The 24,468-nt window shown below is 39.3% G+C and overlaps 1 protein-coding gene across 1 annotated transcript; it reads right to left on the bottom strand.

Annotated features, from left to right (window-relative positions):
• Nucleotides 1-24: 24 nt before the first annotated feature.
• On the bottom strand, nt 25-15,482 carry LOC6035425 (venom allergen 3 homolog). The gene is made up of 4 exons (XM_038250338.1): nt 15,464-15,482; nt 631-902; nt 330-571; nt 25-268 (listed from the first exon to the last, which is right to left on the bottom strand). Exons 1-4 carry the CDS (start codon nt 15,480-15,482, stop codon nt 25-27), a joined length of 777 nt encoding a protein of 258 aa, XP_038106266.1.
• Nucleotides 15,483-24,468: the final 8,986 nt, after the last annotated feature.

Here is a 24,468-nt window from a genome sequence, read left to right as displayed (position 1 = left end):
AAACCTATTTATTGCTTTGCTTTTTCAAGGGATCGGACTGACGTTTTCGTTTGCGTTGCACAGTCCTGGGTAGGCCGCGTTGCAACCGGAAGTACACTTAGAACAGGCATTTCCAGCTGCGTAAATCGGTTGACCAACTATGTTAGTCAAGGCATAGTTGCACACAAAGTACTGATTCGTCCACCCGTCCTCATCGTACTTCACCAGGGAGCAACCGATCCGATTGGTTCGATCTGAGACGATCTGCGTGAAGTGACCAATATCTGGGCTGGAAGTTCAATAAAGCAAGCATAACTAAGCGCATTCTCTTAGGGACCTTCAAAGCTTACCCCGTATATCCTCTTGGATACGAAGCTACATAGTTGGGATTCGCGTCCTTGAACTCCGAGAACCAATCGTTGACAAATCCGGTGATCAGTTCGTTCACGGTGAATGTCTGCCCAGAGTACGAGAACATAGCGATGTTCTGACCTGCGTAAGGGAAGGCAATCGTGTTGCGACACTTGTCATGACCGTAAACGCACCGTCTAGCGTTACTTGCAGCAATCGCGGCCAACTCGTTGTCCCATTGCTGAAATCAAAACTTGTTCAAAAAATGTTTAACTACTAAACGCACTTCTTATTGCGTACCAGTGTTGCCATCCGTGCTGCCTGCGGGTAGAGTGCGTTCGCGGCATAAGTTTGCTGGCCGGAAGCGACTTTGCTGCGCAGTTTGTTGTGCGCATCTAGGATCAGCGCTTGGAGGGACGAGTCCAGAAGGGTTTCCTGTGATCCGGAACCGCAAGGAGTGGCTAGGATGGTCAGTCCGTTGCAGGCAATGTGGGGACCTCCCTTGGGGCATAGCTTGGGATCGCAGTAGTTGGTCTGCTGGGTGGATAGACCAGCCAGTGATAGCAGGAGAACTGGAATTTGGGGAATAGTTGGGTTCAAGTTATGTATTGAACCTGCTTGAAATGACTTCTAACAGGGGTTGAACCTTCCAAAAATCTTAAGAATAAATCTTCTGAAACTATTAGGACATTTTCACCATTTTTGACAAAATTAATAGTTTCGCTTTAAAATGACGTCTCAGATATAGTACTTCAAGAAAATGTTTATTTTAATCGCTTTTCTGAATTCGCAATTTTGAATTATTTGCCTTACCTAAGGCTACCAACTGTACGGATTTTTTCCTTACCATACGGATTTCGAACCTCTTCGCGGATTTTTAACAGGCCGGAATTTTTGTAGGGAATTTTAAGCATAATACGGATTTGTACGGAATTTGAATTTTAACAACTTTTTAATCATTGAATTGCTTTTTTGATTTGGTCGAAGCTTTTGTTAACTAGAATTTTTTATTTTTCTGTGAGTTTGATTTGAACAGCGAGAATTTTCTGGGGATTTCTCAACTCAAACTTGATTATCAATAATTGTAGAGTTTGTGAACTATTGTCTTTCATATGTTGATAGGATCTTTAAAAAAACTCTATAATTGTTCTTTTAGAAATTCCTTACTAAATATATTTATCCATTTCCAAAGGCTTTCTAAAACTTGTGAAAACATTTGAACATTTGAAATAACAAAAACTAGAATTTTTTTTAAAGGTCCTATAAACTGTTGTGTTTCACATGTTATAGGACCTTTTCAATCAAAAAAACTCTGGAAAAGTGTTCGTGAAAACACTTAGAACGATAAGCAAACTTGACATTTCGTAAACTTTTAAACGTTTAACAAAAAAATTGAAGAACATAATGATTTGATTCAAATAACGGTTTAATTTATGAATACTTTTAAACGTGCAAGTCATATGCACTCTGATAGCATTTTGTGAAATTTGTTAGCTGTAAAAGCGATACAGTTTTTTTTAATTCTCAAATAAATTAAATTTAATTTATCTAAATAATTCATTGACAGTTTTTGTTACACCATGGTGTCATATCAGCAAAGTGTACGGATTTTTGCTCAGCAAGAGTTGGTAGCCTTAGCCTTACCCTTTTTGTTTTTCCATTTTTACAAACTTACTCTGAAACTTATCAACTAATGTTATAATGTCATGTTTTGGAACAAAATCATTAAAAGAACTGAGGAAAAATAAATAACAACGCACTAATATGTAGATCTTACCTACGGTCACGAGTTTCATCTTAAAAAGGTAGAACTGATAAAATTTCCATACAAAACTGCTAGTTTTATATGCTTTTATTGGGGCCAGCATAAACGCATTGATTACACAAGTGTTTGAAACTCCATAAAACAAATGCATTGTCGGAGAGTTGTGGGTGACCGCGTTTTTCGAAAACAATACAGCTTATCTTCTTTCAAAACTATCAATTAAGTTGGCTGAAATTGAGGCTATTCAGTTTTGAATACTATCAACTGGTAATCTTCAAAAGTTAAAACTGTTCAGTGTTGAAAACATACTTAACTTTTTTTATATACAAGTTGTCGAAAAGTTTGATTTTGAAACGAACAACTGTTTTCTCTGTTAAATGGAAGTGGAACTTTTTTTTACAAGGAGGTTATGTAAATTTACTTGTCCCTCAGACTTTGATCGTGGAGCTGAATGAATTCAGATAATCAAATAATTGTGCAGCAATTTCATAAAAAAGTAATCAGGTAAAGTCGTCACTTGCTGCAGTATTTTGTGTATCATGTTAGCTATGCTTAGGTCAGGTAAAATCCAATCACCTCATAATCATTTCAATTTATCTCGATTTATATGCAAATGTCGAAATCTGCTGGACCAACCCCGCAAAAAAAACTTTCCCCACCATTACAAACCGATTTAATTCCAGCAAAACGTGTCCGAAAATCCCCCGAGGGCACGACCCCTCGCGGGCCCGAAACGGACATGTCCACGAACATTGATTTCAACAACAAATAGCATCGAAAATCACCTATTAAACGTGTTCGATTACACCCGATCATCGCCGTCTTCCCGTTCTTCGTCGGTTTCAACAATGCCCAGAAGGGACCAACACCCCGAAACTGTCCAATATGGGGTAATTTAGAGGAAATTACGCATGCATTGACTCAGTGGGCACGAAAAAAAAAACCCAAGTCCGACTGAGGGTGAGTTTTTTACGCAGTTCACAGGGGACGAGGGGCGCGCCCAGAATGAGTGAGTAAAAATTTGTTTACATTAGCAGCATCGGAGGGCCCCTTTTGACAGAAGGGAATAAACGTCCCAGGGACGGGAGAAGGAAGAAAGTCGATTGATGGATGATGGATTGAATGGGCGAAAGTTGCTGAATTATGTATTCTCAAGTAGTTTTTTTTTATCTTTTCAGGAGATTTTTCGTTATTCGGACTGTTGTTAAACACGAGGCAGAAGTCAACGAATTTGTATTCACCGTATGTCACACTTATCGGAGGGCGTTTTTTTTCAGGGAGAAAAGTCCGGTCGAGATTAGACGTGGGATTAGGGGACGAAAATGTTTGGAATATTTAAAGGGTTTGAGACTAGTTAGCATGTCACGCATTTTTTTTCTATCATGTTATCAACTTGAACAAAATTTGCCTTACTTGTTGAAAAACATTCCAATCCCACAGATTGTCAAGTTCATTCAAATATCAATACAGTCCAAACTCGATTATCCGAAGCCTCGATTATCTGAAGTTTCAATTACCCAAAGTTCGAATCGTAACAAAAAAAAAAGTTTTTGTATTTTATTTTATTTTCTTACTTATAACATCAAATTTGAGTTTTGCGACCCCAAACGGTGTGTTCAGTAGAACAAACTTAAGACAAAAAAAAATCGACAAGTCATTTGGCACCATGAAAGAAGGGCTCTTTCTCGGTATTTTGCGGGATATACCGAAATATTTCTTCGGGGAGTCTAGAGCAACTTTTTTTTTGAAGATTTTTTTTGATTTTATCAAATTTCTTATGATTATGCCTAAGGAGACTCTAACTTACATATTTGACCAAATATGTAAGTTTGGTTAAATAAATCTCCAGTAAAAAGTTTCCGATCCGAATTAGCAAGATTTTTTCTTTCTTTAAAATTACTCCATAATAATTGCTGGAAGAACCAAGACAACCGAATAAAAATATTTTCTTTGCATAATTGGTCATGAAAATTCAGCAATATGTTGCTCGGATTAGAATTTGAGCATTAAACAATGCAAATCATTGCTTATTAAGCTGTTTATTACTCAATAGGCTCTAAAAATTATTTTATCATTCCTCTGTCACATTACACCACTTAATTTTAACACATTTTCAAATCAATCACATTGTAGAGAACAGATTTCTTAACAAGTTCTCATAAAATTTTCAGTTTTAGTTCAATATAGGTAAAGGTATGCCAAATTTCGTAAAATAAATAGTGATTTTTCCAAAATTTCTGGATTTAATTACTTTTTACTTAGTAAGCCGAAGATCATGGGTTCGATTCCCATCTGCTCCAACCTTCTATCGGATGAGGATGTATGTTGTTCGGCCGCTAAGTCATTCCAAGTGTAGGAGTCCCCATTCAATCCTATGGACTCTTAGTTTCGAGCAGAAACTTGCAAGAGAGACCACAAAAGACCTGGGGTCGTTAAAATGTTTAGTATCCGAAATCTAAGTTGTTCAACTGCTCCAACCGTCATTCTTTTTGATATTTCTACTTAGCTCGCACTATCTCGTCCCAAAGATCCAACAACCTTTCGCGCCATTGCTCCGGGGAACGAACGTCAAACTTTGGGCACCTCTAATCCGTTATTCCGGTTTAGTATATCCAAACCAAATCCAAACAAAAAAAAAGCAGTAGAGTTTACCACACTACCGAAATTCCTGCTCCACGTGTCTGAGCAGAGTATTAAAAGGAAGCACCAGTAGCAATTTGCATAAACACTCCAACGACTCTTTGATGGTTTTCCCAGCGTCCTCTGCTGCATCCTGCATGTTTCCTGCTCTCAATCCTATCCCATGCCTCGCCATGGTCTCTCGCTTTTAGGGGTTAGTGCAAGCAGTTCAACGACGTGTGCAATTGTTTGATTATACCTTCTGCATGCCACTGTTTGCGATCCAGGCTGGCCATGAATGGGAGCGATCCACTGCAAGGTCCTTAAATCAGAGGTGGGAAAAGCTTTTTCTCAAACTGGTGCTTTCAGGGTGGATGTTACCAACTCTTGCGGAAACACAGCTTGCTTGGATCCTCCGAAACTGGCTGCAGGGCGCAATTTGCTAGATTAGATCACGTCACGGGTCCCCCACAGACCGTTATTATGAAAAAAAAATTTCCACCCAAACCAATGATTGGACATGGTTCCTGGGACCATTCTGCACCTCTGGGCCGAGTTTCAAAATATTTGCCGGCAGAAATTTCGAATACGGTCAGTTTTAGTGTTTCGAGTAGAAATTAAGGAGAAATCACATGTAAAATGCGTAGGAAATGAGCAAAGTTTCAATGTTTCAACTCCAAAACATTAGTGGTCATGGTTTTACATTGTATTAACATGTAGCAGAATGATATAAAAACGATTTACAGCACTGACTTAGCCGGATTAAGCCTAAGTCAAGTGACTTAGGTATATAATTTACAAGTTTATACCTTAATATTAAAAAAAAACTCCCACATCAAGGAATTTTAAGTCAATGAAAACTAGATTGCACAAAAATAACTTAAAATGGGGTGACTTTGAGCCTAGGGGTGACATTGTACCAATAAACGCATAAAGATTGCTTTGATAAGCTTGAATTTTATGTTAATTTATTTATTTGTAGATGGATTAATTTGATCTATTTATGTTCCCACAAAGAAATTTGATGATATTGCTACGCAAATCTGCTTGTTCTGTTTTAAAATTAAATTAATTAAAATTAATTTAAAATCTTCTGGAATCCTGCTAATTTGAAAATAATGCTCACATCTTTCAGTTCTGAATCAATACCTACTGAAATCAAATAAAACAATTAAAATAATAGGGAAACAAATTTTTGTTACGTGGCAAGTTTGTGACATGGCAGTTACAATAAAATTGTCCTTTTTGTTTTAAATCGTTCACAAATTTCAACCTTGCGAATGAAATCCGGAGAGTACTCCAGCCACTAGCGTGCCCAGTTCTTTGAGGAAGGTGGGGCAATAATATGCACGTTTTGAAAAATACGTCATTTGTGGATACCTCCTGACCAAATTTAGAACAAATTTCTGTGGATGGTGGGGCAGTTGCCCCATGTTGCCCCACTCTGTGCACGCTAGTGACTCCAGCTATCATTTAGCTAATATATTTTTGTTGTCCTTTCAATTTTCAATTCGGTTTTATTGGTGAATAATCAAGATACAATAAGTTCTTTTTAGGTACATAACAGAGTTTTGGAGTTCCTTACAGCTGTGTGTTACATCATAATCCATTTTGGAACAGTTATTGCTTGTAAATAAAGGTGTCACCAAGAGTAAGAAAAAATATAAAAAAACTTACTAAAAAATTTTGCTGTCCTGTGCAATGATTATACTTAGCAAAAGTTTAATGACACAGGATTAATAATTCAAACCAACCAATTATTTTCCAACATTGCAGTTATCGTCATAAAATAAAATAACATTTCATAATTGAATAAAATAATGTTGATACACTCATAGTTAGGATTCAATAAAACATAATATTAATAATCAAGAACGTTCACTAATAATGTATTCATCAAAACAAATCCTACTTCTGCCCAATGTGAAAACACAATAAATCTTTTAACAAGCTTGGCATATCTTATGAAAACATGAAAATAGTACAGTTAAATATCAAATCAAATCAAATTGTTCGCTTTACAACATTACCAGCCAAACTGGGGTGAGAGGCAACCACGTTCAACACTCTAACACCGAAACCGGTATAGTCAAGTATGTACAGGCGATGTAAGTTTTCAATGTGACTTGTGTCCTAAACCCTTGGCGGGGTCAAACGGTAAGGCTTACGAAACTAAAGCTTTATCTATTTTTTTAGTGTTTCTTAGTTATTGAACTTTCGATGCCAAAGGACAACATAATCTTAGAACAATATTTGCAACGACTAATCTTTGCAATTCAAGCTTATCGAGCTTGTTGTTAAGCTATCTGGCTATTATAAAATCGTTAAATTTGGTACAATGTCACCCCTAGACTCAAAGTCACCCCATTTTAAGTTATTTTTGTGCAATCTAGTTTTCATTGACTTAAAATTCCTTGATGTGGGAGTTTTTTTAAATATTAAGGTATAAACTTGTAAATTATATACCTAAGTCACTTGACTTAGGCTTAATCCGGCTAAGCCAGTGCTGTAAATCGTTTTTATATCATTCTGCTACATGATAATACAATGTAAAACCATGACCACTAATGTTTTGGAGTTGAAACATTGAAACTTTGCTCATTTCCTACGCATTTTACATGTGATTTCTCCTTAATTTCTACTCGAAACACTAAAACTGACCGTATTCGAAATTTCTGCCGGCAAATATTTTGAAACTCGGCCCAGAGGTGCAGAATGGTCCCAGGAACCATGTCCAATCATTGGTTTGGGTGGAAATTTTTTTTTCATAATAACGGTCTGTGGGGGACCCGTGCACGTAGCTCCCACTTGTTCCCACCCCTGCGAACTGTCAGTGGAGCTAGGGTTGTGCACCGAGGAGTAAATCATGTAGACTACCTTGCAGGCGCAATTTGTGCCTCGCTGCACCAGCTCGGCTCACTTGTCTTGTTGTTGTGGCCTGTCCTGTCCTGTCCGGGGACAACTCATGGGACAGCACCATTATTTTTGTGGCAGAGATAGCAATCAGTCTGCGCGATGGTCTTACTTTTGTGTTTCGGAAAAAAGTTGCACCGTCACTGGAAGCACCCTTTTGAGGTGTTGTTTCACACCTGCTTAGACAATGCCAGGTGACAGCTCCGAAAGTGTCAAATTATGTTTTTTTTTTTCGAGGGACCCGCGATTATCGCGTCATTCAAATTAATGCAAACCTCCCGAAAAATTACACCTTGGGTTTACCTTTGTCTTTTCAATCATGCTTTTTGGTGTTTGCTCTTTCGCGTTTGACAATGTCATTAAAATTAATCGAAAATTGCGATTAAACAACGGTCGCAAACATGTGTCATCCGACGTTGCGCCGTTGTACTCTGCTGGGCCCCGTTGTATCGTAAATTGATGGTCAAACATTGCCCCCGAAGACAAAACAGGCAGTCGGGAGTCCCAGGAAAGTGTGCTTCAACTCGGTTATTTTTGTTTTTTTTTTTCAATTTCATCTTCAAATTTGAAACAAAATTAATTAAATAAAGAAATAGATTATAGAAACAACCCCGAATTAGATCGCCTTACCCTAGCGATAATTACAATGGAATTGCAAGTGCTGTCCCTCCTTCTCTTGCTCGAATTGCCTTCCGGGAGCGTCGATGGCCTGACCTGTCTGGGGAGCACCGCAGCAAACTGTACCGGTACCAGAGTTTTGTCATTTTGATTAATTTTTTAATAATTGATGATTATTGTTCGAGATTATTGAGCGATTTTGTAGCGAATGGACTGGGTGAGGGTTTGCATGCAGTTCAAAAATGACTGTTTGAGAAAGGGGAAAAGTGCCATCAAAGCAGTATTCATGTTTTCCAAACGAGAAAATGGATAAATTGTATAGTTTTCCAATCGAGAAAAAATATATATATTTAGTATTTAGGAAATATGGCAAATGATTTTCTTTAGAAATGAAGAAAGAAGCGATTTTGCCTTGTATTCTGCATAAATATTTCTTTCCATGCAAGTATCCCAATAATTTAACGGGTTGGACATACAAAAAGATTCAATGAGATTTTCAGATCTGTATACAGCCTAAACAGGCTTTTATGGGCTACTCATAACCATCAATGTTTCAATGGTAATTTTGACAGTTTCAATACAATATCCAAACACCATCTTATTTCCGAATATTACTTCCCAAAATTGAATTTCCCGCATTCCAACGCTTATTGGTACCCGCAAATGTCCCCAAAGACAATCCCTCTGCACGCACAGCACCCGTTTGCATCGTGAATTCTGTCGTTCCTGTAATTGCCACCCAAATGGCCACGCTGCAACTCCAAGTTGTCGTTCTCCTTAAGATGGCGAAGCTAATTCTATTGCCACATCGTAATCATCATCACCATTGCAAAGATTAGCTCCTGGGAAAGCACACTCTACTATCGTCATCTGAAGGGAACCAGCCATTATCAGTTTCTACAAAGTAGCTATTAATTTCCGGTTTATCCACGTGGTAATGGCGGTGCGTTTAGCACTTTCTGCTGGTGGTGACAGTTCATGCCTGTTGTTGGGTGCGTATTACGCGACAAGTGTTGCTCTTAATGGAAATCATCATAATTACATCAATTGAGCGACACGAACGCACGCGGTTCGAATCTTGAGCGGGAGGATATTGGACTGTCAGTTTGACACACCGCGACGTAGAGGGATGGCCGCTGCTTTTTTGCGCCCAATTGTTATGAGGTGTTTTGGCGAGGTTGACATTCCCCTCGGCTTCCGGGATATTGCGAGAATCGTTCGCAATTCTAATTAGATTTGCTTGCGACTGCGACAATCGATGACACTTGTATGACAGAATTCGATTAGCCTATTTTAATTCTAATTAAATTGTCCTACGAGTTTTTTTCCCCGTTGTTGACAACAATTCTTAGCAAAAATGTCCCAACTTTTTTCGCCATCTGATAATCGAATCATCCATCAGAAGTAATTAGAATAATTAAAACTTGACTCCCCCCACTCGCAAACAAATGCGATTTTCGTTCGAAAAACAACGCCTAAATCCACATTGCTACAGAACGACTAACGTAATTAGGCTCAATCAACTCTCGGTGTCTTATCACGCGTCCAAGGAGCCCCTGTCAATTTGACGTTTAATTATAGCGCCGCTAATCTCCCGCTTACGCTAGACGTAGCTCGTTCAGCGATTTAAGGACGACCCCCAAAGTAATGAACCAATTGGCCCGTTGCTTCCCGTGGGATTACCACCGTCCAAATTTATGCCATCCCGGCGGGATTTGGCATCCGGAAGCAGCGTCCAACCATTACCGACTGAAGTGCAAAGAATTATGGGCCATCTTGGATTAAAAACGTATAAAAATTAGCCGTTTCTGTTTTTTTTTTTTTTTTTTTTTTTTATATTTATTCAAATTTCTTTTCCATGTACATTCATTCAGTTAAAATATTATTGAGTGTCCAATCACAAACGATGACTTTTCACCTCAATTTTAAATACTAGCAACTTTCATTTATTCATGAAATATTGTAGCTTTCGCTATTCAGTGATTTCAAATGTAGGAGGTCCTACATGTACAAAAGGGAAAAGGGATACCTTAAAACTAACTTATAAACTATATAAAGAGCGGATCAATGCAGCTGAAGACTGCAAAGATTTTTGTCGAAATGCATCAATTATCTTATTGGACATAACATCCAAAGTGTCCACTTCGGCTAATTGATGAAGTTCACTGGTGCTGAACCAGGGAGGAAGTTTCAGAATCATTTTCAGAATTTTGTTCTGAATCCTCTGAAGTTTTTTTTCCTGGTTAAGCAACAGCTTGTCCAGATCGGCACAGCATAAAGCATGGCAGGTCTGAAAATTTGTTTATAAATTAACAGTTTATTCTTGAGACAAAGTCTAGAATTCCTGTTTATAAGTGGATACAAACATTTAATATATTTGTTACATTTAACCTGGATACTTTCAATGTGATCCTTGTAAGTAAGGTTTTTGTCAAAAGCAAGTCCAAGATATTTCACTTGATCCTCCCACTTTAAATTTACCTCATTCATCTTTATAATGTGATGACTTTTGGTTTAAGAAAATCAGCCCTTGGTTTGTGAGGGAAAATAATAAGTTGAGTTTTGCAGCATTTGGAGTAATTTTCCATTCTTTCAAATAAGAATTGAAAATATCCAAGCTTTTGTAATCTTCTTGTGATGACACGAAGGCTTCTGCCTTTGGCGGAGATGCTTGTGTCATCAGCAAAAAGTGATTTCTGACATCCTGGGGGCAAATCAGGCAAGTCAGAAGTAAAAATATTGTATAAAATTGGACCCAAAATGCTTCCTTGAGGGACGCCAGCACGTACAGGTAGTTGATCAGATTTGCTATTCTGATAACATACCTGCAGAGTACGATCCGTCAAATAATTTTGAATAATTTTCACGATATAAATCGGAAAATTAAACCTTTTCAATTTCGCAATCAATCCTTTATGCCAAACACTGTCAAATGCTTTTTCTATGTCTAGAAGAGCAGCGCCAGTAGAATAGCCCTCAGATTTGTTGCTTCGAATTAAATTTGAAACTCTCAACAACTGATGAGTAGTTGAATGCCCAAGGCGAAATCCAAACTGCTCATCAGCGAAAATTGAATTTTCATTAATGTGCGTCATCATTCTATTAAGAATTATTCTTTCGAATAATTTACTAATAGATGAAAGCAAACTAATGGGCCGATAGCTTGAGGCTTCAGCAGGATTTTTATCCGGTTTCAAAATCGGAATTACTTTGGCATTTTTCCAACTACTGGGAAAATATGCCAAATCAAAACATTTGTTGAAAATTTTGACCAAGCAACTTAAAGTTGCTTCTGGTAATTTTTTAATTAAAATGTAAAAAATGCCATCCTCACCAGGGGCTTTAATATTTTTAATTTTTTTGATAATAGATTTTATTTCATTCAGATCCGTATTAAAAACTTCATCTGATGAAAATTCTTGTTCAACTATATTCTGAAATTCTATTGAAATTTGATTTTCAATAGGACTCAAAACATTCAAGTTGAAATTATGAGCACTCTCAAACTGCTGAGCAAGTTTTTGAGCTTTTTCCCATTAGTTAATAGAATATTATCACCATCTTTTAAAGAAGGGATGGGTTTTGAGGTTTCTTAAGAACCTTTGAAAGTTTCCAAAAAGGTTTGGAATAAGGTTTAATTTGTTCGACATCTCTTGCGAACTTTTCATTTCGCAGGAGAGTGAATCTGTGGTCAATAACCTTTTGCAAATCTTTTTGAATTCGCTTCAGTGCAGGATCACGAGAACGTTGATACTGTCTTCGGCGAACATTTTTTAGACGAATCAAAAGTTGAAGATCGTCATCAATAATGGGAGAATCAAATTTGACTTGGACCTTAGGAATAGCAATATTCCTAGCATCCAAAATTGCATTAGTTAAAGATTCCAAGGCTGAATCAATATCAGCTTTGGTTTCTAAAACAAAATCATGATTCAAATTATTATCTATATGATGCTGATACCTGTCCCAATTAGCTTTGTGGTAATTAAACACAGAACTATTGGGTCTGGTAACTGCTTCATGAGAAAGTGAAAAAGTTACTGGAAGGTGATCAGAATCAAAATCAGCATGAGTCACTAAAGGACCACAATACTGACTTTGATTTGTCAAAACCAAATCAATTGTTGATGGATTTCTAACAGAAGAAAAGCAAGTTGGCCCATTCGGGTATAAAACCAAATAAAGACCAGAAGTGCAATCTCTGAATAGAATTTTACCATTGGAATTTACTTTAGAATTATTCCAAGATTGGTGTTTGGCATTAAGATCACCGATAATCAAAAATCGAGATCTATGCCGAGTAAGTTTATTCAAATCCCCTTTGAAATAATTTTTATTTTCCCCAGTGCACTGGAAAGGCAAATATGCAGCTGAAATCATAATTTTCCCAAAAGAAGTTTCAAGTTCAATGCCCAAACTTTCAATAACTTTTAACTTAAAGTCACGTAAAGTGCTATAAGTCATACTACGGTGGATAACTATTGCAACTCCACCGCCATTTCGATTCATTCGGTTATTAGTTATAACTTTATAATCTGGATCACTTTTCAAATAAATGCCAGTTTTTAAAAATGTTTCGGTTATAACAGCAACATGCACGTTATGAACTCGTAAAAAGTTGAAAAATTCATTTTCTTTCGCTTTTAAAGAGCGAGCATTAAAATTCATAATATTGATGGAATTACTTAGATCCATGATTAAACTTCAGGGTAAGAACAACATCATTCGCAAATTTTAATCCAATCTGGATTGCTTCCATCATGGATGTAGCATTACTCATTGTTTGAATCAAACCAAACAGTGAGTTTTGCAAAAAGTCATTTTTCAAACGTAACATCGCCGAGATCAGAAGATCCCAAAGCGTTGCCAGCAGAAAAATTTTCAAATGAAATTTGAGGTACCTGCCCAATTTGAAAATTGGTAGAGGATTTAAAATTCGTGGATGAACCCGAAACGACGTTAGCATAAGAAATGCCATTGTTGTTACCTAACTTTTCCACGGTAGGGGTATTTCTAGCATTGTTCGAGTGAGACAGCACGAACGTTTGATTTAAAGATGCAGGTACAACCTGACTTTGAGAAAATTTCGGTTTGGATTTCGGCTGATGCTTAGCACGAGAATCCAAAACCTTTTTTCTGATGGGGCAATCCCAAAAATTTGATTTGTGATTTCCACCACAATTTGCACATTTAAATTGGGTGACTTCTTTCACGGGACAGTTGTCCTTGTCGTGAGAAGAGTCCCCGCAAACCATGCATTTTGGAACCATGGCGCAATGATCAGTACCGTGACCGAATGCCTGGCAACGCCGGCACTGGGTCAGATTCTGGCCGTTACCGCCATGTTTCTTAAAATGCTCCCACTTTACCCGTACATGGAACAAAAACTGAACTTTGTCCAAAAGTTTCAAATTGTTGATTTCATTTCTGTTGAAATGAATCAGATAAAATTGTGAAGTCAAACCAAAGCGAGAAATATTCCCGTTTGATTTTTCTTCATTGGTATTACTTGGGATGGGGCAAAGCCAAGCAACACCTTAAGTTCGTTTTTGATCTCATCCACCGACAAGTCGTTGGAGAGACCTTTCAAGACCGCCTTGAATGGCCGAGCATTCTTGGTCTCATACGTGTAGAAATTGTGTTTGTGGTTTTCAAATAACCAACAAAAGTTTGGTGATCTTGTAAAGATTCCGTCAACAAGCGACATTCTCCTCTTCGACCAAGCTGGAACGAAACCTTCAAATTGCAAGTTTCCTTGCAATTCTTCAGTTGCGTTCGAAAGCTGGCCAAATCGGAGACGGAAGTCACAACAATTGGCGGAGCCTTTACTCGTTTCTCGACGGCAGAAGGCTCAGTACGAGGAGAAGGTTCCTTGTCTTCAGTTTCGGATAAAACATCGAAACTGTTTGTCAATGGAATTGGAGGATTGACCTCACATTCAGAATCAGAATCAGACCTCAGAAGAGGCTGTTTTCTTTTTCTGTTTCCGTTAGCCGGTTTAGCGTTCAAACGCTTCACCGACGTAACGACCAAATCTTCAGAAGATTTGCGTTTACCTTTGTTTTGACGCATTTTGCAAGCAAAGTTCTCTTAAAAAGATGGCTTCGTTTGTAAAATACAACAAAATTTCAGGTGGTGTTAGTCTTGAAAAGACTGTTTAGAATTTTGGAAAATAACTCAGGTAGTCTTTAAAAAGACCAAGGGCATTTCAGTGAGCAAAAGAGTACCTCAATTTTGCAAAGAGTAACGAGAGTTACTCAATTTTCCTCCGAGTTGCTCTGAGTTTTTCGCATCGTTCCCACCTTCATACTTGAACCTTGGGTTTGAAAAAATGTCAAGTGGCGTTGCTAAGGTTTGCTTGTTTTGAAAAAAAAAAAAAAATCTCAGGGCGATTCGTCCATTCGTTCCGGATTCAGAGTTCACGAGCGTCATATTGTTATCGGCCAGATTCTGTCGCGAAAATGGTCCTTGAATTAGTGACTAGAAACAGACTTTCACAAGTGTTGTGAGGACTGGCCAAGTGCGGCGTCCGCAACAACAACGGATTCCTCGCTGTAATGGTTCGGGGGCAAGCATATCAACCTGACCATGTTCCGAATCAAGCTTTTGTGCACCGCCAAGATAAAGTAAGCAGCAACCTGTCCGTGTTTTGACGCTGCACAATCTCGAAAAGAGATGACAAGAAGATGCGTGTCCAGAAGTCCAGTGCCGGCGCCACCTACAAGGATTGGAGAGTGGAACAACATCCAAAACATTGAGGTTTCCCAGCACAACCTGGGCTGTAGATTTCCAGCCATGTTCTCCTCACGAGAAATGTTCGTCACTCCAAGCCCTACGTCGTTGCCTCCCACGAGCGGTTCCAATCCAGTCCCCGTAATGGAATTCTGATGTCTATGGTCACCAGAGGTGCTTTAAAATGTAAAAGTATTGAAATCGAAATAAAATTTTATAATTGTTTTATATTTTATTTATCTTTATCACGGTAGTTCTTTATTTTAGTAGTTTTGCAATTTGGACTCCAATCGCTGCACAGTGATGGTTTTAGTAGATTTTTCACTGGCATTTAATTGTGTCAACCACCGACGACTCGCGGCGAAGCTACACGAAGAGTTCCGGTTTTCTGGAACGGCGTGTCGGCTTATCTCATCTTTTCTGGGGCAGCGGCAGCAAGCTGTACGGAGCGGAAACGGAACATCGGCTGTCAGGGAAGTAACTGACGGCACTCCGCAAGGGTCATGTTTGAGCGCACTGTTGTTCAGCATGTACATCAACAATCTGCCGACAACTCTGAAGTGTAACTACCAGTTATATGCCGACGACCTACAGATCTACCTTTCCGGGCCGATATCTGAGGTCGACAGATTGATCGAAAACGTGAACAACGACCTTGAAACGATCACCCGGTGGGCCTCCAGAAACAGCTTGCACCCAAACCCCAAGAAAACGCAGGCCATTATTTTCTGTAAGACCGGAAGAGTTGAGCCGCGAACGGAAATTGTCTTCGACGGAAAGGTTGTAGCTCTGTCGGACTCTGTTACAAACCTCGGGCTGCAGCTCGACAGCAACATGACATGGGAAAAGCAAGTCAACACCGTGGTCCAAAAGGTGTTCAACACCCTCAGGACACTCCGACGCTTCACACCTGTGCTGACAACAGCCACGCGCCGGAAGCTTGTTCAAGCCGTGGTGGTGCCTATTTTCACATACTGTGATGTAGTGTACTACCATGGACTCTCGGTGGCACTCAAGGATCAACTTCATCGCTGCTTCAAGTCGGCGGTACGGTTTGTCTACCGCCTTCGACAACGGGACACAACCGCAACCGTCAGAAATACCATCCTGGGACACGATCTGCCGTCGAACTACCACCTTCGGACATGCTGCTTTATCAAGCAAGGGTTCGATGGCAATCTGCCGGAGTACATCCTGGAACATCTGACACACGGTCGACAGCAGCGCACGCAGTCGCTCATCATCCCGAGGCATACCACGTCCAGCGGAAAAAGTGTCCTAGTTGCGGGAGCGTCGTGTTGAAACAACCTTCCGCTGGAAGTAAAACTGAAACCAACCTTGCCAGCTTTCAAAAATTCTTTAAAACGATTAGTTATTAATCAGCTTTAGCTTTAGTTTCAGTTTTTGATGTTTGTTGCGTTTTATTTTGGATCCAACTGTAATTTTTCGTTATGTTTAAATCCTTGACCTGGTGCACAGTTTATACTAACAGGCTATCGTAACCAATAAAACAACAAATTACAATTACAATTTTTGGTGTGGTGTTTTCTGAATCGGCGATAGTAACGAAGTCTATGATTAACCTAAAGCGTGATTCAAATCCAAGAAATTCGGTCGTTACAACGCGCCATCTTCTTCGCTAATCTGCGGGTAAATCCATTGGCCAATCGCATCCAGTTCCTCCAGTGTGTAGGCCACGTTAGCGAGATTTTCGATGAAATTCTCCAGCTTCTTCAGCTTGACCTTCGAATAACGGGTCTCGAAAATGATGCTCCTTGGCCAGGGCAATGTAAACGACCGACCTGGAATTTCAGAATCAGAAGTGAAAAAATCCAAGTGAATTCTCTCAAATACATACCGATAAGCGGGATTCCCAATCCGCCAATTCCAAATACTTTCGCTGAACTTCAGCAGCGTGCCTTGTAGTCCTCCGCCATGTACTTCCGGTTAACTTCGACGCGCAGAGTTCCCGATTACGGAACTGCTGGCACCAGCTGGCACTTTTCGATGTCCCGCTATACTTCCTTTAGATGGCATCTTCCAACAAATCCGGTCTCAGATCCATTAGATAGAAGGATTCTGACGGCCACAGGTCGCAGCAGTGGCCACTTATGAATATAAAAGAAATTCGATTCGGAGAATCGAATACTTCACATTGGCAGAAAACATAAATAAACAAAATTGTCATGGTTGCACATACCAAGGTATCGACAATCGGGTGGGAATAGAAAAACTCGGGAGGAAGCTGAGAAACTCGGAGTTACTCCGAGTTGCTCCCAGAGTTTCTCACTGAAATGCCCTTGAAAAAGACTGTGAATTTTGTTTTGAAATAACTCTGAGCTTAGGTAGTAAAAAATAACGCAGCTCTAGTGTCCGTTCACCACGAAGGTTCGCAAGACACTGAAGCCGTTTCTGTTGTTTTCGGCAATTTCTCCACGTGGTAGTCCATGTGGTCACGCTTCGTGGATTTTCCCCTTTTTTCGTTCGCTCCGACGACGCGTTCCGGATCAAGTGTGCCATGCAAAAGTGCCGTTAGCCCTGGCAGCATGAGTTTCCTGTCCCTCGGCTGACGTTTCACGAGGGGGGTAGGACGCTGCTCTTCATTAAAACTCATGCAATGCAATTGTTATTTTTCGTGTTTTTTCGCAACGGTTCTGTGCGTTTTCGGGGATTTGTTTTTTTTTCTGCTGTTGCAATTTTGGCAAATGGGAGGAAGAGTGCAACATAAGCTGGTGTGATGATGGTGCCAGTAATTTGTGGAAAACGTGGCGTTCTCGGTGAACCGGAACTGGACATTGTAATTATTTGGAGCATAACCTGTGGGATGGGAAGATCTTCGGGGCTAATTGAGTTCGCAAGGTGGAACGGGTTAACGGGATTGTTGCAATTTTAGAGAAATTGGATGAAGTGATTCAAACCCAAGGGCGGATCACTCCTGATAACTTGGTGAATATGATATTCACGCCGTATGCAATGAATCCAAAGTGCCCTACCCTTGCTTCGAAAATATTATTTATGTGATAAGTCTTAGTATGACAAGATTATTTCAATCAAAGTGCAATTAGATGACGTTAGATTAACATTTGTGTTTAATTTTTAAGAATAAATCTGTTTAAAAGAATCGCAAACTTGCTCAATAATTCATTTACATTTGTTTCATTATTTATGCAGATAACTGTGGTGGGTGGCAGCAGTTTAAGGGTTTTTCACTTTCGATTTCGCTGGTGCTGCCCTCTCTAGCCAATGTCATGTAGCACCGTAGTTTGCGATATTTTGTTGGCGTGGTGAGCATATGCTGATGTGGTCATAATCGTTAGATTGGGTCGTTTTTTTTGCTCGCAATATGGCAAGCTAGTTATAAAAGGGTGGGACACATTGGGGCCACTTTAATGATATTGCATGTAAAACAAGTGAAGCTTTTTAGATTAGGAGTAAGAGTCGAAACAAAGAGTGCTGATAGCAAAAGGGAAGAAAAAAAATGAAAAGTTGAGCCGGATTTCTCCAAAGGTTTTGGTCGACCCGAAGTTAGAAGGACCAAACAGTGTCACATTGAACGAAAAGAAGCAAAAAGAATATGTCACGGAAGGGTACTCAGGATATTAGAGCATGGTTGGATGAGTTGTCATTTATGTGCTGAATAAACGTAACAAAAGGGCATGTTTCATCAAAGGTCGATGATTGAACTTTTTTCAAGGATTGGTTAGGGAGTCACGTTGTGTTAAAAACTAAAATTCTTCAATTCCTCCAATCAACCTCTCGGCAATCAAGTTCAGACTTTCAACAGCTCGTCAATTCGAAATCCATTTCTCAACCACAAATCGACACTTCAACTCAAAAAAAAAACCCAAAAGTACAAATATTTACTCTTCCCAGCATTTTCCCTTCATCCCAACCAAATCCCACCGGGGGAAAATCCCAAAGTCTGCGTGTCCATTTTCATCGCCCTCGAGTGATTCCCGAAGATCGGCCCCCGGAACATCTCGTCGACGGTGACATTTATTGGATTGCCGATTTACTCTTTTTGCATGTATTGCGGCAAAGGTTCCGGTACTTTTTTTCAGCAAGAAACAAGAAAAAGGGTTACATTAGCGTGAACGTGAAGTGAATTCCAAAAAGCGAAAGGAACTCGCACTTGTAGTGTCCCCCTAACGAGCTACAGTGGAACCCCGGTGGGTGGGCAATGGAAATGATGAAAAGACACGTACTACTGGGGTTGTACGGGTAACTTGGACCGGGATGGACTTTCCGTGGAGGTCGGGTTGAGGACGTGTAAATCTGCGTATGGTCGTAGATCAACGATGGCTGCTGGGATTGAGTGCTGCGATAAAAAGCAGTTCGCTGAGATGGAAAACTGGAAAACTTTGGTCGTTTACTTATGGGACTTTTCCACGAGTTTTCGCAGTATGCTGTTCGATGTTAGTTTGTTGCTTCTGGCAGTAACCTGGTTTACAATGGCTAGAAATACTGCATTAAAAAAATATTTACCATAGCGATGCTTGAAAGATTACTAGTTTGACAGGTTGACAGATTGATAGATTGACAGATTGACAGATTAGAAGTTTGACGGATGGACAGATTTTTTTTGCGCTATTTATTATGCAGCAGTGCAACTTACTTTATGAAACCACAACCTTAACGTTATTGCACCAGCCAATAAAACACGTCCCGCGATGACACATCCCGCCATGACATCCTTTGACCTACGACGGAACATAACTTCCGAAGAAAAGGACACAACTTTTCTCCTCAGCATTTTTTTTATCCCACGCGACATGACCAACTGTGTCGCTTCAAGCGACTGTCACCTGGACCAAGGGGTCCCTCCATCGTAAAATTCTCGTGCAGAGCGGAATTTCACGACAAAATCGTATTAATAGCATTAATAAAGCATATTCTACTGCGTCGCGTCGGAGTCTGCAAAAGTCTCGGAAGTTTCTGGCGTTGACGCGTCCACCGCGCTCCATACAACTGTCACTTGGCCAGCCAACTAACCAACGACGACGCGATGGCAGTCTCGGTTTATGACGTTTGAATGTTTCGGTTGTGTGACTTTGGCGAGGAAGGCAAAAAAAACTTCATCAAAGTTGGCCCAGAGTTCGGGCGGTGTTCCACCCTGGTTCCGTGGCCAAGTTGGCTCGAGATGAAGTTCTTTTACGATTAAACTGTTATTATTATCATTATCATTATTATTTCCCGGGAGGTGGCGAAAAGTTTAGCTTTGCTTGGTTTGAGTTTTTTTTATCCCTGTCCTGCGTTGACTTATACATCTTTTCACAGTTAGGTTATCTTCTGTGACGATGAATGGGACAGTTTCTTGGAAGGTCGTGATTTATAGAATAGAATTTACCAAGAAGAATGCAAATTTCCATTATTTTTGGTAGTTTAATGAGTTAAAAAAGTTAATTGGAACATGTTTATGGAGACTAACTCTATCATACCTTGTTGAAGCGTTTACTGACATCAACTTGGAAATGGTCGAATTGTGTTGCTCATGTTTTTTACAGGTTTTTGTTGAATTGAAAATAAACATAAAACAGTAAAACATGGCCAATAAATCAACCTCATTGAATGAACATCGTTATCTTTGAACCACATTAGTTACGTTTGAAAACACTAAATTAATGTCCCATTAAAATCATGCCTAACGATGGGTATTTCAATTGCAAAAACATAAAGAATATCTCGCATCCTCCCCCGCGGAAGCACTTGGAATAAATCCTCCGCCAAATTCCCAAAGCAGTCGTTGCGCGGAATCCGCTTCATCTCTTTGGCAACTATCTCGGCGTCACACTCGGCGCAAAAAAAAGAAAACTGTCAAAACGGTGTGTGAGAATCAACGCCGACTGCAACGGTCGTTAAACGTCAAACCATCGGAGTTCTCGTAAAATAAGTTCGCGCCTAAATTTATGCCGTGGCACTCGTGCACTAATTTTACGACTGCATTTTTTTGCGCACTTCTCTTGTAACATTGATAAATTTTTATGATTTTTTATTGTTCCAGGGGATACGGCCCTTTTATGGGCTTTTATTGCTCCGCTGATGATGTTCGATCATTTTCATGTTCTTTTCCTAGCAGCGGCAAACCGATCAATCCCTCAGGAAACGATAATTTTTTTTTTTGATAGAGCTGTTTCGAGAGGGGGCTTTGTTTACTTTGCTCAGGGCGGTTCGATAACAGCCAAGTGTTCCCAGCAGGGCACTCGTTTCTTAATTCTAATGATATTTTTTTTCTCCCGATAGCTATAAGGACGCGATGTCAACCACGTTACGTTGTTTGAGAGGTTTGAGGTTAGATTCGCGTGTCTTTGGTTCACACCGTGTGACAAGTCGTAAAAGAAGAAAAAAAGAAATTCAGGTACTGCACTGAGCTTCTTTCTCGGTAGCTTTTATCGTAATTAAGTTTAATTTTTATTAGTTTTACGGTTCAATTAGGGCACCCCGAAAGTGGAGGAAATTTATCTGATGGTTTGTACGCTCCTTGGAGCCATTGTATAAATTCTTACAAGATATTCGGACAGGTGGCGTTGTGGTTCACCTCCTCCTTGAGGACTGAAAGAACCCTTTCGGTGACATTTTCAAGAAATTAATGTTAAGGTGTAAGTATTTTTATAATTGAATTACCCCTCGTTTTGCTTTCAACCCTTTAGCAATGTTATGACAGAAAATCCCTTCAGAAGTCACTTAAAGGGTATCTCCGAATGCCATAATAGAAACAAAACAAATTCACAGTTCAGAGCCACTTTCAGGGATATTATTTGCCTCAAACATGCGATCACTATCGGCTACCGTTATCTGACACTCATTTATTAGCGTTGATATGTTTATAATTGGATGGTTTGTTTTTCGTTACCCACTCAACAGGTGAAAGTTATGGTTCCAACAAAAGCGTAAAGCCTGTTTCAATAAGCTAGAAAGCTAGTCTAAAATCTTTTGTTTGTTATGGATACCTACATTTTTGTTCAAATTTACGTTATTTTCAAAATTTATTAATGAAATCGAAAATTTTCGATTGAACTCGGATAAAATTATACTTTCATCCCAATAACATTATAAACCCAATGTTCAAACATTACCACTCTCGCATTGCTCTACCAAATGCATTCAAAAGGCAAAACCACAATATGTCACTCATCGTGACAAGTATAGCGCCAAAATGTTTGAGCCGTTTTCGACTTTCCCGAAAATTATTTGACTAGCATCGAACGCAACGCTGCAGTGTTCCCATCAATTTACGCGGTTGGCTATATTTTTCAACTTTCCGTCGACACGGAGGGAAAATTCTGCGAAATTTTGAAAGTTGGTATAAAAATTCAAACAGTAACAGTAAGAGGTTTTCATCGCAATTGTTGCTGATTATCTAAGAGTTGTCTTTTTTTCAAATTGAAACTTTTTTTTAATAAACAATGTCAAACCAGGCCAGGCCTACTGCATTAAATTAATTGCAATGTTGATTCATTGAATAATGCACTGAAAGAAAAGTGATTGATATTAAAGTAGGAATTAATTATTACAAAATCTTTTTTTAGTTCTCAACAAAAACCTTTTTCGCGACTTTTCGCGTTTCGTACATCTTACCAAATACTTTACGCCTTTCAAGTCTCTCTTCTCCAAAACATATCCCTCATAATCCCCTCGGATTTGACCAGATCCGGCCACCTTCGCCGTCGGCTAAAATCTCTCTATTTTCACATATATTGCACATTTGGGGAGTGTGTCCTTTTGGTCCTCTCCTCCCTAACAAGGACATCACTCTTCTTCTTCTGCTCACCGCCCTCTGTCGCTGATGCAAAACATGGTCATTGTCATGTTCTTGATCCAGCCTGTTTCAGCATCCCTGTTTGTGTCCCACCGTCGTGGCATCCCCCACCAAGTTGACGTTTGTCAAAGTGGTGTAAGTGACATTTCGATAATTTTTGAATGCTTATTTTTTTGGTCTTTTAACAACAAAACACTTGAAAAAAACTACAAATAAATGTAATAAAAGGCGTTTACGCCACTTTGTCAATCATCACACATACCGACACAAATACTTTGCTGATGCTTTCACATTATAAATTCTGACCATGACGCTGGAAAATATTGCAAACGGGAAATCGACGTGCGGGATGGCAATGGGGTTGCTCGCGGGTGACCAAAGGGGGCCTGGAAATTTTAATGAAAATGTGTCTATTCGAAGCCCCCGCTCGAGTTTCGAATTACCTGGAAGAGGAGGGGAAAAGATGTGGAGGGCTTTTTAGGATCGTTAAACAATGGATCCGTCCAAAAGGTACCCAAGTGATTGCTTCAGGTGGGTCCGCACACACTCACACGATGGGACCAAACGGTTCCGTTATCTGTGTGGGATGGCGGGCACACGTACGAGAGCACACATACAACACAATAGAGTGGGTGGGTGGGGGGGGGGGGGGGGTCTAGTGAAAGTGATTCACTCGGCGGAAGTGCGCCTTAATTGCGTTAGGCTGGTGCAATTTGGATCGATATTGTTTTACGATAAACGCCTAACGGTATGCACTCCGATTTGCTTTGTTTAGTTGCCAGATTGGAGCTTCCAGTACGGACGTCAGATTTGAGGTTATAGAAATAATTCAACTTTTCAATAGGCCCTCAAAACCAAAGCTAAAAACTCGATTCGCCATCTACATTCGAGTAGGAGAACTTTGGTGCAAGGTTACGTTTACGTTTTTGCGTGATAAGTGCAAAGGGGAGTGAAAACTATTTTAAGGTTTTTTAAAAGAAAATTGATCTTTTGGAATAAAATAGAGTAAACAGGAGGTAAGAAATAAAAAGTTCTATCGACTGACTTTCTGATTTTTTTGCTAAGTTGCCTTTTTCATTTAAAATTCTGTGATCCGGATTGAAAACACGAGAATGAGGTTAGATTGCTAATTTTGAAAATCATTCCAATTACCATTTTTCAAGCAGAGCTTTGCTTTTATGGTAGAAGTGACTTTAAAAAATATTTGTCCACTTGAATAATCTACATTCTCAATTGATTAGTTAGATTTTGGTTGATTAAAACATTCCCTTATTTTGAATCAGATAATGAACAGGTTAAATTGGCCATCACAAAAATATTTTCGTTTATATCAATTAAGCTATTTATTTCTTACCTGAAAATGGCATAATTTGCTATTAATGTCGATTTTATGACGAAATAAAACAATTTCAAATTTCAAATCAATTTACTCGCTGTAGGTTATAATGAAAACATCACCCCAAGTTACAGCGCCCCCTAGTGGGGGGTAATTTTGACGTTTGATTGCCTATTGCTGTGTGAATATGCTGTTAAGTGGGTAAGTACATTGTGAATATGTTTTGTTGACTGTCAATCTGTTTATTTTTCAAGTGATGTTTTTTTTATATTTTGGTTAGTAGAAAAATACTCTAAATGTTAGATATTTTTTCAACTACAATTCACTTGAAACATTTTCAACTTCTCCTCCTCAAAACCACCCACTGGACTCTGCTCAACCAAAAAAAAATCCACTTCT

Source organism: Culex quinquefasciatus, chromosome 1 (genome assembly GCF_015732765.1).
Source record: "Culex quinquefasciatus strain JHB chromosome 1, VPISU_Cqui_1.0_pri_paternal, whole genome shotgun sequence".
NCBI classification, from domain to species: Eukaryota; Metazoa; Arthropoda; class Insecta; order Diptera; family Culicidae; genus Culex; species Culex quinquefasciatus.
This window is presented reverse-complemented; position numbering and strand designations above follow the sequence as displayed.

What these genes read in the sequence shown, in the direction of transcription:
- LOC6035425 (XM_038250338.1), bottom strand. An exon ending in CAGCACGGATGGCAACACTG is followed by an intron (nt 572 to 630) that starts GTACGCAATAAG and finishes TTTTGATTTCAG; the next exon opens with CAATGGGACAACGAGTTGGC. An exon ending in TATCCAAGAGGATATACGGG is followed by an intron (nt 269 to 329) that starts GTAAGCTTTGAA and finishes TTGAACTTCCAG; the next exon opens with CCCAGATATTGGTCACTTCA.